Genomic DNA, 13,978 nt, shown 5'->3' with positions numbered 1-13,978 from the left:
CCCTCACCTGTCCTCCCTGCCTCCTCTAGGGCCTTCACCTGTCCTCCCTGCCCCGCTAGGGCCCTTACCTGTCCTCACTGCCCCCCCAGGGTCCTCACCTGTTTTCTCTGCACCCCCCAGGGCACTCACCTGTCCTCCCTGCCCCACAGGGCCCTCACCTGTCCTCCCTGTCCCTCTCAGGGTCCTCACCTATCCTCTCTGTCCTTCCCAGGGCCCTCACCTGTCCTCCCCGCCCCCTAGGGCCCTCACCTGGCCTCATCCCTCAGATCTTCACAAGGCTGGCTCCTTCTCATGGCTCAAGTCTCTACTCACAGAAGCCTTTCTTGATGACCCAAAATTGACCCCACACAGACACACACAGACACATGTGCCCCACCTTTACCTGCCTACTTTCTGTTTATTGCCTCTCTCTCCCACTAGGATAGAACCTCCTCGAGGGCAGGGTCTTTGTTTTATTCCCTACTGTATCCCTGGCCCAGAATGGCACGTAAATGGTTTTGGAACTGTCTCCATCAATTTCAACCTACCTTCAATCCCTCAATGTGGTGACCACCGCAGGGACCTTACGATGTCCTCCCAGCGGGGCCACAAGCACACCCCCTGTATTTCATTTCCGACAGCCCAAGTCGGCCTCCCAAGGGCCCCAAGGGAGGTCTGTGCCCAAGGCTGTGGCATTTCTCTCTTTTGGTCATTACCCCACTGGTGGACCCAGGGTGCGGGAGGGAGACGCACCGAGCTGGACGAGATAGTAGACAGTCAGCAGGAGCTGCATCTCTTCTGAGATGGGCTGAATGGCAGAGGCGCCGTACTGTTCGTACGCTCTGGAGATGGACTGGGAATTCTGGTAGCACGTGTACAGCAGGGGGCTGACCACAACGTCACTCAGGTTCCCACAGAGGTAAGGGAAGTTCCCGTGGCCTGTGGAAGAAACAGCAGCTCATTGGCAGCTGGCCTCGTGCACAGCTCACGGCCCCCCACGGGTGGGATGTCTGGGTGTGAGGAGCTGAAGGAGACAGGTGAGCTGCACCTGGGGCCACTCAAGTACCCCTTTCCCGGAAGTCTCGGCCTTCCAGCCCTTGCTGACCTAGCGCACCTGCTCCACCTTCCTGGACCCCAGAGTGACAGAGGTGTAACCTTTTATAACTGATGGGGGCTAAAGGATGTCTGCTCATTTAGCCCAATCCCTTATTTTACAGGTGTGCAAGCTAAAGCCCGGGGAGAAGGACTGCCCCCAGCCAAGCGGCCCCGGCCTGTGCCACTGCTTCGGCACTGGCGGTGGAACACCCCATGTGCGCGCCACGCCACCTTCCGTTTCCTTGCGGGTGCTGTGCGCCAGCCCCGCCTCCTCCCGGGGCTCTCTGCAAGCTGAAAAGAAATCGCTGCACAGACTTGGAAATCTGGCAGGCCTCGACAAACGCTTCGGCAAACATGAGACGAATTCTGATGCCAACTCTCCGAGGCAGAATTGCCCGGGCCAGGCTCAAGGCTCTTCTCACCCTTGTTCAGCCACGTGGCCCTAAGCAAGAAGCTTAACTTCTCTCAGCCTCAGTCTCTGCATTTATAAAATGGAGTGAAGATGTCAAAGCCTCGCAGGCTGCTGAGCTACCAAAGAAGGGTGTGTGCGTGGTGTCTTGTACCCAGAAGGTGCTCCATTTAGTCACCGGAGACACACTGTCTGAACCCTGCCGCTTGCTGTGGCGCAGGCACCATGCTACACTCCGGGGATAAATGAGATGTGGGTCGTGTCCCCAAGGAAACTGCAGCTCCAGCTTGCATGTGCAAGAGGACCTCTTGACAGACCTGCTAACGCACTTGCTGGCCCCACCCCAGAGCCTGATTCACAACTGGGGCCCGACTCTGGGACGGGCCTGTGAATTCACACCTCGAATAAGCCCCCAGGTGGTGCAGGTCCTGCTGGACCAGGGACCACGACTTGGGTAGCTCTGCTCGTAAACACTACGGTTTGTAAGAGGCACCGGAAAGTTACTAGACAAAAAAGGACGTGATAGTTGTCATCGAAGAAGCACAGAGAAGCTGCGATGGGAGCCAGATGAAAGGGGACTAAGACAGCTTCACAGACAAGGCACTGGGTGGGGTCTCAAAGCATCGGTGGGGTTTGGGCATACGGTCGTGGGGACAGGAGCGAGGGAAGCAAGCGCTCTGCAGAGAGGGGTGTGGCTTAACCAGAGGAAGTGCGGAGACAGTGTGCTTGGGAACGAAGGGGACAGTCTACATTCTGCGATCATTCATGAGAGGCACAGGTCTGCGGGGCTCCTTTTCTGAGGCTCCTGGCTCAGAGCAGGTGCAGGGGAAGCCCTGCCGCACCTCCGAGCCGCGCCCCCGTCCTAGCTCTGTTGCCTCAGCACTGTGTTCTCAGGGTCTACCGCAGGCACATGCTGGCCAAAGGCCACATGCAACAAGATTGAATGTTGGCCTTCGTTTTAGTTACCCAGTAGGGCCCAACAGAACCACCCAAACGCTGGCCCTGCCCCATGCCAAGGTCAAAACCCAGATTCGCACCCTATTCCCTGAATGCCCTGTCCATTTTTTGTTTTGGAGAGAAAAAAAGTGTCCTTTCTTATTTCTTAATTAACAGGAGGATGCCTCTCCCACTTTCCTACCACTCTCCCTCTACCCACCAGCATGACACCAAATGCAATATTAACTTATTTGAGAAGGGCCTGAAAACATGCATGTATGTGCTGTGCCCACGTGTGCACATACGTGTGTATTACTACATGCCAGCACACTATGCCGCTGAGTACAATCGTCAATCAAGTCCTCATACGGTCTCCCATTTCAAGGTCTCTGGCTTCGTCGGAAAGAGATTTCTCTAGTTGAGCCAGAAGTCTCCTCAGTGGGCCCACCAGCCCACTGCACAAAGCAGATCAAATCTAGTCTTGTCTCATGCGTTTACAGTAGTGACCACAGCTATCCTTGCCCAAAGTCAGACGTCACAGTGCAAAAGTACTAGTGGCTTAGGGTGACACCAGGACAGCCCACCAGACCAGGCTCCCTGAAGCAAGGGACTGGTTTGGCCTCATCCTCGGTGCTCAGCGCTGGCCTGTCACCGTGGCAGGAGCTCGGTGAAGCCGAGCGAGTGGACGAAGGAATGCGTGGACAAGCAAATGGGCTTCACGGAAGGGAATCGCTTCACTTGGACTCACTGGGAAAAACTACAGCAAGACCTACTATTCTCGGCATCTGACTGGGCCTAAACGAGTGACTGCTTCTGCTTGTTTCTTTCACTGCCCCCAGAAAGAGTTCGAGGTTTGTCTCAGAAGGACAGAGTCAGACCTGGAGTCAGACCGGGATGAGGTCTCTGCTTTGCTGTTCTTGTGTCTCCTTCTAGACTCTCCTACCCCACGACCCGGCACGCTGCTCCACTTGCCTTTAAATATCACCGGCTTGGCCTTGCATATTTTCAGCAAGTTGTCAGGAACGGACACTGGTTCTCCAGGGGCCACCACTGAAGCTGGTCCCACCAAGCCAACCTGGGGCACACAGGAAACGCCCGCGCCTTCTAGGAACATGCCAAGAGTGTTAGTAAAATACATCGGACCAGGCATCCCTCTCCAGCAGACCTGACCTCAGGCTGGGCAACAAATCTGCTACCAACCTGACCCATATCCCTGCCCACGGGAGCACCGAAGTCCTGGAATCAGGGATTCCCAAGGTCAGAGGCACCTTTAAGTTCATTCGGTCCAACCCTCCCCACCCCTGACTCAGTCTCTTCCTGTTCCATTTCCCTGCCAAGTGACAAGCAAGCCCTTTTTAAATTTCTCTAGGATCAGGGAATTCACCATTGCACAGGGATCCTAGGCTTTGTGAAGCAATCCTAGCACATGAGAGATCCTTTTGTTGTATCAAAGTCTGCCTCCCTGGAACACCCTCACCGACGCGCACACACGTGCGTTCGCCGGCAGCAGCACCGCTAGTGCCTGAGTCTGGGATCCTGGGCAAGGCTGCGGTCACTTACCGTACTTAGTTCTGCTCCCGCCACTCGGGGGGTAGCCACCATCTGTAGCTGATGGGGATTCTGGAGACCACCCTTTGTGGCGCTTTTTGGGGGGCCCGGAGTTCGACAGGATACCTGGACAACATTCAGAGTATGGGTTAGGCTATCACTAGGAAACAGTGTCAATAAAACTTTCCCTGGTTTGAAGAATACTTATCTGGCATTTTTTAAATCACACTTTGACAATGGGTTTTAAGTATCTAGTGAAGTACTGAGGTGAGGAAACATCCTGTCAATTTCTGCAAATGTTTCATTCCAAAGTTAGCTGTGTATGTGTCTAAGCTTTGTCTCTGAGCCCAAGTTCTTTCATTTTTAAAATGGAATAATAGGGCCAAGCGCGGTGGCTCACGCCTGTAATCCTGGCACTCTGGGAGGCCGAGGCGGGAGGATAATTTGAGCTCAGGAGTTCAAGACCAGCCTGAGCAAGAGCGAGACCCCGTCTCTACTAAAAATAGAAAGAAACTAGCTGGACAACTGAAAATATAGAGAAAAAATTAGCTGGGCATGGTGGCGCATGCTTGTAGTCCCAGCTACTCGGGAGGCTGAGGCAGGAGGATCGCTTGAGCCCAGGAGTTTGAGGTTGCTGTGAGCTAGGCTGACGCCACGGCACTCACTCTAGCCCGGGCAAAAAGAGTGAGACTCTGTCTCAAAAAATAAACAAATAAATAAATAAATAATAAAAAAATAAAATGGGATAATAAAATCTCCTATGAAAGGTGGTTCAATCAGGACTAAAGAGAACATACGCAGAGGCAGCGCCTCGCAGAGAGTTTGGGCCCATTAAACATCAGCCACCATTACCTACATCATCACCACCATCATCACGGTTATGTACGCATGCCAAAATGCCTCCAAAGAGCTGGAAAGGAGACCTGTGTTTCTGCAGACAAGCATCAGCGGCACTCAAGCCACCACCGCAGTATCACCACTTGGGGGCAGTACAGATCCACCTGCTCCCCTCCCCGCCCTGGAAAGCTCATTTCAGACTCACAAAATCAAGAACAGAGGCTGACACCCACTGCCGCTGTGAGTCATCCCTGCCCACTCTAGGTAACAGCAGGCTGATGACTCAAGCGATATCGTGAATGGCTCAAAAAATCAAGAACTGGTTACCGTAGTTTCTTGACCAATCTGACACAAAATATCCCCTATGTTTAGAGCTCCATGTTGCAACCCTGGCTGTACATTAAACCTACTTGGGAGACTCAAAACGCATCTGTCTGGAGGCAGCAGGGAACCCAGAAGCCCAGCATGTTGAGGGGCCCAGGTGATTCCACCAGGGTGGAGAACCAGCAACCAGAGCAACGGTCCTCCGAGCTCCCTGAGGAGGAGCTGTGCAGAGACAGCAGGGGACATGTGACATCTGTCCCCCCTGGGCCCTGCCAGACCAGAGCCTCATCTCTGGAAATGACAGGAAGCAAATGCCATCCTTCACAAGCCACCCTGGTGGTTCTTAAGCACGCTGCAGTTTAAGAATTATTGCTCTAGCGTCTCTTGAAAGTAATTCAAAAAATATTTCCCCCTCTTCTTTAGACTGACTGAAAGTGAATAGAAAGTGACAAGCATAAAGTACTTTGTTTGCAAAGAGTTCTCAAACTGGTGTGCTCCTCCGGCCCTCCCTGCAGCCCGAGGCGGCTGCTGTTTTCCCCTCCCTCCACCCCACACGCCAGGCCCGTGACCCTCCACGCGTCCGTCCTCGCATACAGGGGAAGGGCTCCCTCTAGACTGAACTACCAAAGGGGACAGGGAGTAGAATCGGGTCTCAGACCCGAGGATGGAAGATCTACAGACACTCTCCCTCTGGGAAGCTAATCCTAAATGCCTGCACGTGAACTCTAAGCCTGTGAGCTCTCCCAAAATGACGTCCCCGGGAGCCGCCCCTGTGGTACCAACGTGGACCAACTATTTCTTGAAATGTCCCACGGGGGGCGCTATGCGGCATTTTGGGGAAGATGATTCATCATGTAGCCGACTCATTGAGGGACACATGGCCTCCTGCACACTCTGTCCCCAGCACTAAATGCCAGTTAAGACCCCCTGTCTGGGACAACAAATCCTTCTTTTATCTACACATTTCCACCTCAAGGTCAGCACTTCTCCACTGAGAACCACTGAGTGACAGGCTTCAAGCCTTCATTAAATACTCCTTGTCCTTTTAGAAACAATTTTTTAAAAATTGATTTTGAGCTCTTCCCAGAGCGGACCAGAGGGCTCAGGAACTCCGACGCCTCGGCGGTGCTCAGGGCAACTCGGTCCAGCCAGCGTCCACGGAGCCCCCCGGCCAGGCCACGGCAGCCGGTGCTGGGGGCTCCACGATGCGCGTGACCGTGGCCCTGCGCTCGGGAGCTTCACGGCCTGGAGAGCCACCGGCCCTGACAGCCACAAGTGGTGTGGGACTGAGCCTGGGGTGCCTGGGAGCCCCACTTCACGGAGGGCACCCTGAGCTAAGCGCCGAAAGGCGGTTTAGCAGGTGGGTGGAGAGAGACGCCTGCTGAGTGCACGGAGGAGGAGGAACAGGGCGTGGATTCGGGAGGATGGGGCGGTGACAGGGAGCGGGGACTGAACTGCCCAGTGCGGCCAAAATAGCAGCGAGTGAGGTTCAGCAGGTTGGTTGGGGCCAGGCTCCAGAAAGGCTTGAGTGCCCCCTTAGGGAATTGGGGGGGGTCCTCCATTTTCCACATCCCTCCACGGGGTATGGCAAGGAAAGTACGCTCAGTCCGGTCCAGATGTCTTCCCAGAGCCACCTCCACAGGGTCCCAGGCTGAGGGAGGCCCTCATCTCCCTGCTGCTCGGGACTGAGGCTGGGGACCCACAGATCTCGGCTCAGGGAGGGAGGCCCCAACATAGCCTCGCCCTCCCCAGAGGCCCAGCTCCTCGGCCTATGGCTGCCCCTAAATTCAGCACTCGATAGGGTGAGGCTGACTTTTGGCTCCACAGTGGTAAGGGCTGGGAAGCCTCAGATTCAATTCAGAAAATATATTTGCTCCTTCAATGAGTGAGACAATTCACGGGCTTTAACCAGGGAAGTCCTCCACCAGCACAGCGTCACGGGCGCAGAGAGACTGGAGCCTAGGCCGGGCCTCGCCTCCCTGCACTCAGTCTCCTCCTCTGTAAACAGTGTTGGCCTACGTGATTTCTACGGCTCCTCCAGTTTGGTATCTTGGATCCTAAAATCCAGGTTAGCTGTGTGCATAAGGGAGGGCAGGAGGAGAGAGAAGACCGGCTTATGAAATGGCTCTAGACGGCAACGGGGAGAGCACTGGATTCGGAGTCCAAGAGCGGGTCTCCAGGTTGCCCACCCTGCTATCTTCCTCACACCCTTCCTCTCACAGGTCTGAACCCCTCACTCACCTCTCACCTATATCCTCACCTCCTCCTCCCTCTTTGCTCACTTCCTCCCATATCATCTCTACTTAAGGCTTCCCCAGCTTCTAAGTTCAGTTATCACCTCCTCCAGGAAGCCTTCCCTGAACAGATCAGCCTCACTGATGATGCTAACACAGATGGCAACAAGCTGGTATCAACTAATGAGCTGTCAGATGTGCTCTGACCTTACACACAGCACCTCATCCCTCTTAAGTACTCTCAGAGCAGAATTCTTATCTCCAGATGAGGAAACATTTATTGAGACTTAACCAAGGTCCCCTAACAAGAGACAAAGCTGGGTTTATTTATCTGATTCCAAGTGCAAGTTATTCCCCGACAACACCACTGCCCCCTATTGCTCCAAAACTCTCCAGCCATCCAGACATGCGGCCCATGAGACAGGTCATTTGCCATCACCATGGGTGTCTCAGTGCTGCTTGGCACACACGACACCTCCCAAGTGCGACTCCACCCTCAGTGGCGGAAGCCGTGACCCACAGCCCTGGGGCCTGGGCACAGACCCGCAGGCTCACGAGGCACCTGCTGTCCTGGCCTGACTCTCAGGGAAGCAACACCAGGCTCCAGGAGGCTCAGTGGCCCCTGCCCAGTGGTTTCTGTGCCCCCTCTGGCCGTGGCCCAGAGGACAGTGGGCCCCCCAGGACGGCCAGGACAGGCAGCACTACCTAAGGCAGAGGGCCGCGGCAGGGCCGACAGGGCATTCTTCACCAGCTGTTGGTGCTTCGGGGAATCTTTGCCATTGAGAACAGCTGGACTCACTGCTGCACTTAGGGAGGGGTGGTCAGAGGCTGGCCCTGAAAGCAGAGAGGACAAAGGCAGAGAGAAACATCAGTTTGCAAGAACGCCCTGGCAGGCCAGGCCAGGAGGACGTTACTTTTCTTCCATTTTCACAAACTGGCTTTTCCCTGGCAAGGCCCGTCGGGCTGGAATTCCTGACATAGTGATTCTGCCCCACTGAGAGGACACATACAGACACATGCATACACACAGGTGCACCCATGCATACATGCTCCCACACACACACGCACGCACATGCATGTCCATAAACACACACGCACAGGAATACATGCACACACTCCTGCTTACACCCCAATGGCACAGCCTGGGAGAAAGGGGGACATGAGTGGCTGCGGGGGGCAGGGAGGGGCTCCCTGAATTCCAGGACCACACCTGAAACTCCTATCGCCCAGGCTCAGAAGAGCAGCCAGGCGTGCAGCCGTCTGGGTGCAGAGCTCGGCTCCCCGGGTCTGCGGCTAATTCCAGGTTCTGGTCTCCTGAGGCTGATGCACAGCTTAAGTTGCTCAAGTCAGTCAGAATGATCTAGAAGGCGCTTGGGTCAGGAGCAGTACCAAATGACGGGGTTAAGAATGTGGCTCTAAAGCCAGACAGCCTGTGTTTGAGCCCAGTTCCACCACTTCCCAGCTGTGTAACCTTGGACACTTATGTAACCTCCCTGTGCTCAATGTCCTCATCTATAAAATGGGGTGACAGTCGTAACAGCTCAGAGCCACTGTGAGAACATGAGTTAGCAGAACGTGTGCAGAACAGCATCTGGAGTGTAGCAAACGCTGAGCACCGCTAGTGCTACAATCTTCATTCTCACAATTGCTCTGCAAATTAGAAGAGATTGTCCCCAACTTTACAGACAAGGAAACAGGTTCAGAGGTTCTCAGAGAATTGCCCCAAATCACTCAGCTAGGAGATGGCAGCTGGAGCTCACACCCAGGCGCTATGACGGCACCGACAGTGGCTCCCCAGGCCCTGGTGGCAGAGGTGCCGGGGGCCTGGGCCTGGCGAGGCAGCAAGTGACAAGGGCACTGGCTCCCCTCTCAGGGCAGTAGGAATGAAAACAACCAGCCACCTTCCAGAGGCTTGGGAATGCTGTGTCTGCTTAGCAGGTCTGTGCAGCGTGCTGCAGCACCAAGCACGTGAATCGGCAACACCGATATCAACTCTCGCCTCCACCTGCTCCTGCCCGTGAGGTCCTAGGCAAGCATTCAGCCTCAGTGAGCCTCGATTTCCCAGACAGTAAAATGTGGAAGCTAACGCCGGCCAAGGAGATCATGCACCGAGCTGGGGCAGCAATCAGATCTTACCCACCCCTTCTAGCAACTCGATTCAAACACCGACTCAGAGCCTGTTATGTGGACGGTGCTAGGCTGCGAACTGGGGGATGCAGAGAGACCCTAAATATGACCCCCCCAGTAAAGGGGATCACATTACGTATGAAACAGGGGCGCAGAAAAGCTTTCCTAATGAAAAGCACAGCATCCTATGTTGAAAACGGTTACAAATTAAAGATGAAATGCAAAGGCACTGTAGAGGAAGGTAACATACAAAGTACGCCCTTTGCTTATTTCGAAGAATGCTTGACCACGAAGTCGCCCAGCACGCTGGAGATGTGCCAGGTCTGTGGATGTGGCACCTTTGGTGGCACCTTTGCCTGTCGCCTCACCTGCCTGAGCTCCCATCAGGACACCGGGGTTCGTCCCGGGCACGGGCTCGCCGGGGAAGGCAGCCAGAGGCCCCGAGCTGTCCGGCGGCGGGAAGAGGGAACTGGAGCACGTGGTGGCAGCGGGCTGCCGGCTTCTGAACTCTAAGGGGACAAGACGCACGCGTGAAACCCAGTTCGCTCTCCTCCAGCGGTCACAGGACGATTTCCCACACCGGGATGGTCCTGTGGGAGACCGAGATACGTAGATGGCCATAAAAGGTGCCACCACTTCCTTGTCTTTGCTTCAGTGTGTAGCTGGGGCCGGGGGTACAACCCTCCACCTGTGCCCCCACGCCGAGGGGCGGCTCTGTCAGGAGTGGGCGCAATAGTGAGTACTCGGAAGAAACAGACAAATTATACAAATTAGTCATCTAACGGCTGCCCCTGAAGTCCAAGGAAAGAACAGAGTGTCACCCAAAGGTAAAGGAAAACCCATACGCCCCCCACCCTGTGAGTCCTCCCTGCGGGAAAGACCAACCTCAGCGGCACAGCTAACCCGGAGGGGCTTGGTCGTAGCAAGTGACCAGAGGCAGTGAACTGGCCCCACGAGGGGCTCAGGAAATACTTACTGAATAAAGCAAATAAAGAGGGGAGGAGGAAGAGGGGGAGGGGAGGGGCGTACCCAGAGCTGCCCGTCCGAGGGCTGGGAGATCCCAGAAGGCCCGACGTGAACAGACGCAGCCAAGCGAGGGACAAAGTGATGGCCCTGGCCACCTCACTGGAGAGCCCCTCCCAGATGTGCACCTCCCTGCCACCCCGAGGCTGGCCTCTGAAAACCCAGCCACCCCTCCCTCTGCCCCTCAAAGCGGACTGTGGCCGTGAGACACAGGGGAGGCACAGAGGGGCCTGAGGGGACCTTCTCCTAAAGCTCCAGGGAGCTGGAGCCACTCACTTCTTCGGGAACCAGCAACGCAAAGCTGGTCTCTCTGGTCATAGTCGACAGGGTTCGGGGTGGGCGCGGGGGGTGGCAGCACGTTATTTGAGCCAAGCTCTCCCTACGCTGAGTCAGGTTTCTCAGCCTAGGCCCCACTGACGTTCTGGATGGGACCCTGTGTGCCGGGGCCTGTCCTGTGCCTTGCAGGGTGTCCAGCAACATCCCTCGTCCCTACCCCTAGACGCACTCTCCAGTCGTGACAATCGAAAATGTCTCCAGGCATTGCCACATGTTCCCTGGGGGACAAAAGCCACACCTGGTTGAGAACCACTGCCCCAAATACTTGCTGCAAGGAGTCACAGCACAGTGTGGCCCTCCCCCCACCAGCACATGTCCCATCTGCTAGTCCGTCACTGTCAGCCAGCTAAATGCCCGTAATGCAAAGGAGCGTTTTCAGTCTCACAGGCCTGGCCTTTGCCTGTGATCTGTGCCACTGCAGAGTGGTCTCCCCCCAGCATCACACTGACGGGCACCACGGCCCACTGGGGGACATTCCCAGCACCTCCACGCCCCGCCACAGCCAGACTGCTCACCTGAGCCTTTCCAACAAATCAAAGGTCCCTTGGTTAGAGTCCCTTGTGCATTACGGACCAGGTAATACTTCAAGTGTTTCTGCTTCTTGGGTTGGGTGGTCAGTTTCAGATTTATATGATTGGAGAATTCCGTGAAGTAACAGAAGCCTTTCTTCCCACAGCCAACACAATTCCCAGAGAAACCTGGAGAAGGAAACAAACCATGAGCAACTCCAACTCACCTCCAAAGTCCTTTTAAAATAAAACACAGTTCACCAAGACTCTGAAGGTTCATGTCCTGTACCACCAACCAGAGAACCCCACAGGGCAAAAAGTCCCCATCATCTCAGACTGGCCCAGAGGTCAAGATGGCCTTGACGTGAATAAAAGGAGGACCAAGAAGAGTCAGTCGTAGGGACGAGCCCAGGCAAGCTTAGAAGACTTATCTTGCTTAGGGGTATCTGGAAAACCTGTATAGACAGCAAACGATGCAGGACAAGAATGATCGTTGGGCTGTCTACACTGACCAACCACCTGTAATAACCTGCTAGGCCTCTATTTCCTTTGGTGCTGGCCAATTACAGAATCTCAAAGCAATTACACCAGTGGGACCAGCTACACTGGGAGACGTCTTGAGAGTCCAAAATTCAATGCTGGAGTCAAGTTGATCCCAGGATTGCAGAAAAGAAGTCAAGAGAGCTCCACAGTGCACGGTCCGCATCCTCCCGCCCAGGCCAGAGGGGGCCTTTCTGAGAGCTGATGCAGGTTCTCATCCACTGTGAGGCTCTAGGCAGGCCACCTACACAGTGGCGATGACACAACTTCTTCATGTAAACTATTAAAATCCAGAATATGCTTTGTAAACTGTAAAACCCATTCAGGTTGTGCTCACTGGAAGTGCTGGTTAAGATGAGAGCAATGTGATGATCTGACTCCTATATCCGATGATCGCTCTTGTTTCAACGGTCTCAAGCAGACCTTGTTTTTCCCACTGGTACGTCTGGTTTCTCCAGGTCCAAGGGCCTTTGGCAGGAGAGACCCTGAAGTGGAGCCTAATTCAGTTTATCACATTCTCTGGCTGGTAAGTCTACAGATGTCATTTTGCCTTGGGCCATGAGGGCCACACAGCTCTGTGCACAAGCTCTGCTCTTAAATAGAGTATCCCTGAGGTCTCCGGCTAGTCTTTAAAATAACTCTAGTCAGTGAAGGTTAAACGCATCTCCACAGAGAAGACAGACGCCTACATTACAGAAACCTAATGGAGTCCACGATCTATTTTAAGCAAATTTAATCTTCCTCAAAAGGCCTTAGAAATACAGACAAATCTCTTGGCCCAGCCATAGGACAGTTCAGGACGATTTTAGAAGCAGAGAGGCCAAGCAACTGTCCACAGTCACAGGGACAGGAAGCGTGGCATCTGATGACAGTCAGAAGAGGATGTCCTCACGAGAGGCCCAACATTCGAAGCTGCCCAGACCTTGCCCTCCACAAGCCTCACTGCACGCGCCTGGCCTCACTTGCCGCCCGCCCTGGGGCCCGGTCCCCCAGAGCACCCGCCAGGAGCCCAGGGGCTGCCTCGCACCCTCCTCTGGCTGTGCTCCTTCCATTGCTCAGGGGCACTTAAACGCCTCCCTCAGTGCTACAGTTACTGAAATTCACGTCTTCTCCCCACCATCATCCCTATCCTTCAAAGGCCCGGGCTCACGGTGCAACTGCCCACGTGCAATTTGTGCTCGTAAGCGTGTGTGTGCCGACCAATGCCGCACACGCGGCAGCCAGCCAGTAAATATCCAGAGGGAAGGAAGGAGGGAGGACACAGGTAACTATAAGAGGGAACACGTGAGGGTTTCTGCATGCACTTCTAAGTCATAGCCTAATGTTTTTATTTATTCGTTCATCTTCAACCTAGGAAGCCCGAGATACATACGGCTCAACTGCCACCTGAGCAGGAGGCCCCAAGAAACCTTCGGAGCTCCCTGGAAGGAATCCTAAGCCTGAGTGTTGGAAAGATGAACAGGAAACGGAACTGCAAGACCGAGGATGCTAAGAGCAATTTGCCAAGGCCAGTGCTGCTGTCCCTCTCCAGAAACAGCTAAATAGGCCCCAGGCTGTCGTCCCAAGGGACAGATGGGCTGGGGACCCTGGCTCTGTTGCAGGAGTGTCCACAGCAGGAACGGCAAGCACAGGCAACAAGGAGCTCCTCTTTGTGGTCCAGAAATGAGAGCAGACTCCCTGGGTCCTGCTGGTATAGCAAATATTCAGGGAGCTGGCAAGCAAACTGCTCTCTTGCTTTGGCAAAAACTTTCTGGTCAGGAGACGCAGCTGCTCTCCTGAGAGGTGGTCCTGGAGAGGTGGCCCCAGAAGCCAACCAGGAAACCCACACACAGCTCCCCGGCTGGCGCTGGAGACGGGGCCCACGGTGCGCACCACCTCAGCCAAACACAGAGGTAATCCTAACCTTCGAGAAGTTGTTTGAAAGGCAACAAACGATTTTATGAGAAAGAGCAAAATAATGAGCCATTCTCCTGAGAAATCTGCCTTAGCACTTGGAAGTCTGTAATGATGTCTCCAGAAGACAGGCCTGGAAAGCAGGGATCGAGCCCAAAACCTCAAATTCCTGCCAGGCACAAACGTCC

The 13,978-nt window shown here is 54.7% G+C and overlaps 1 protein-coding gene across 1 annotated transcript in view; it reads right to left on the bottom strand.

The window, feature by feature from the left end:
• Positions 1-13,978, bottom strand: part of GREB1 (growth regulation by estrogen in breast cancer 1) — a 69,037-nt gene that overhangs the window by 41,770 nt on the left and 13,289 nt on the right. Inside the window, exons 4-9 of the mRNA XM_012648896.1 lie at positions 11,364-11,546; positions 9,858-9,998; positions 8,068-8,196; positions 3,980-4,093; positions 3,392-3,523; positions 733-918 (exon numbers count right to left, since the gene is read on the bottom strand). Of these exons, the coding sequence (XP_012504350.1) occupies positions 733-918; positions 3,392-3,523; positions 3,980-4,093; positions 8,068-8,196; positions 9,858-9,998; positions 11,364-11,546 (885 nt within the window). The remainder of the gene's footprint in view (positions 1-732; positions 919-3,391; positions 3,524-3,979; positions 4,094-8,067; positions 8,197-9,857; positions 9,999-11,363; positions 11,547-13,978) is intronic.

This window comes from Propithecus coquereli, unplaced genomic scaffold (assembly GCF_000956105.1).
Source record: "Propithecus coquereli isolate 6110/MARCELLA unplaced genomic scaffold, Pcoq_1.0 Scaffold298, whole genome shotgun sequence".
NCBI classification, from domain to species: domain Eukaryota; kingdom Metazoa; phylum Chordata; class Mammalia; order Primates; family Indriidae; genus Propithecus; species Propithecus coquereli.
The sequence above is the reverse complement of the archived record's forward strand: the minus strand, read 5'-3'. Positions and strand labels throughout refer to the sequence as shown.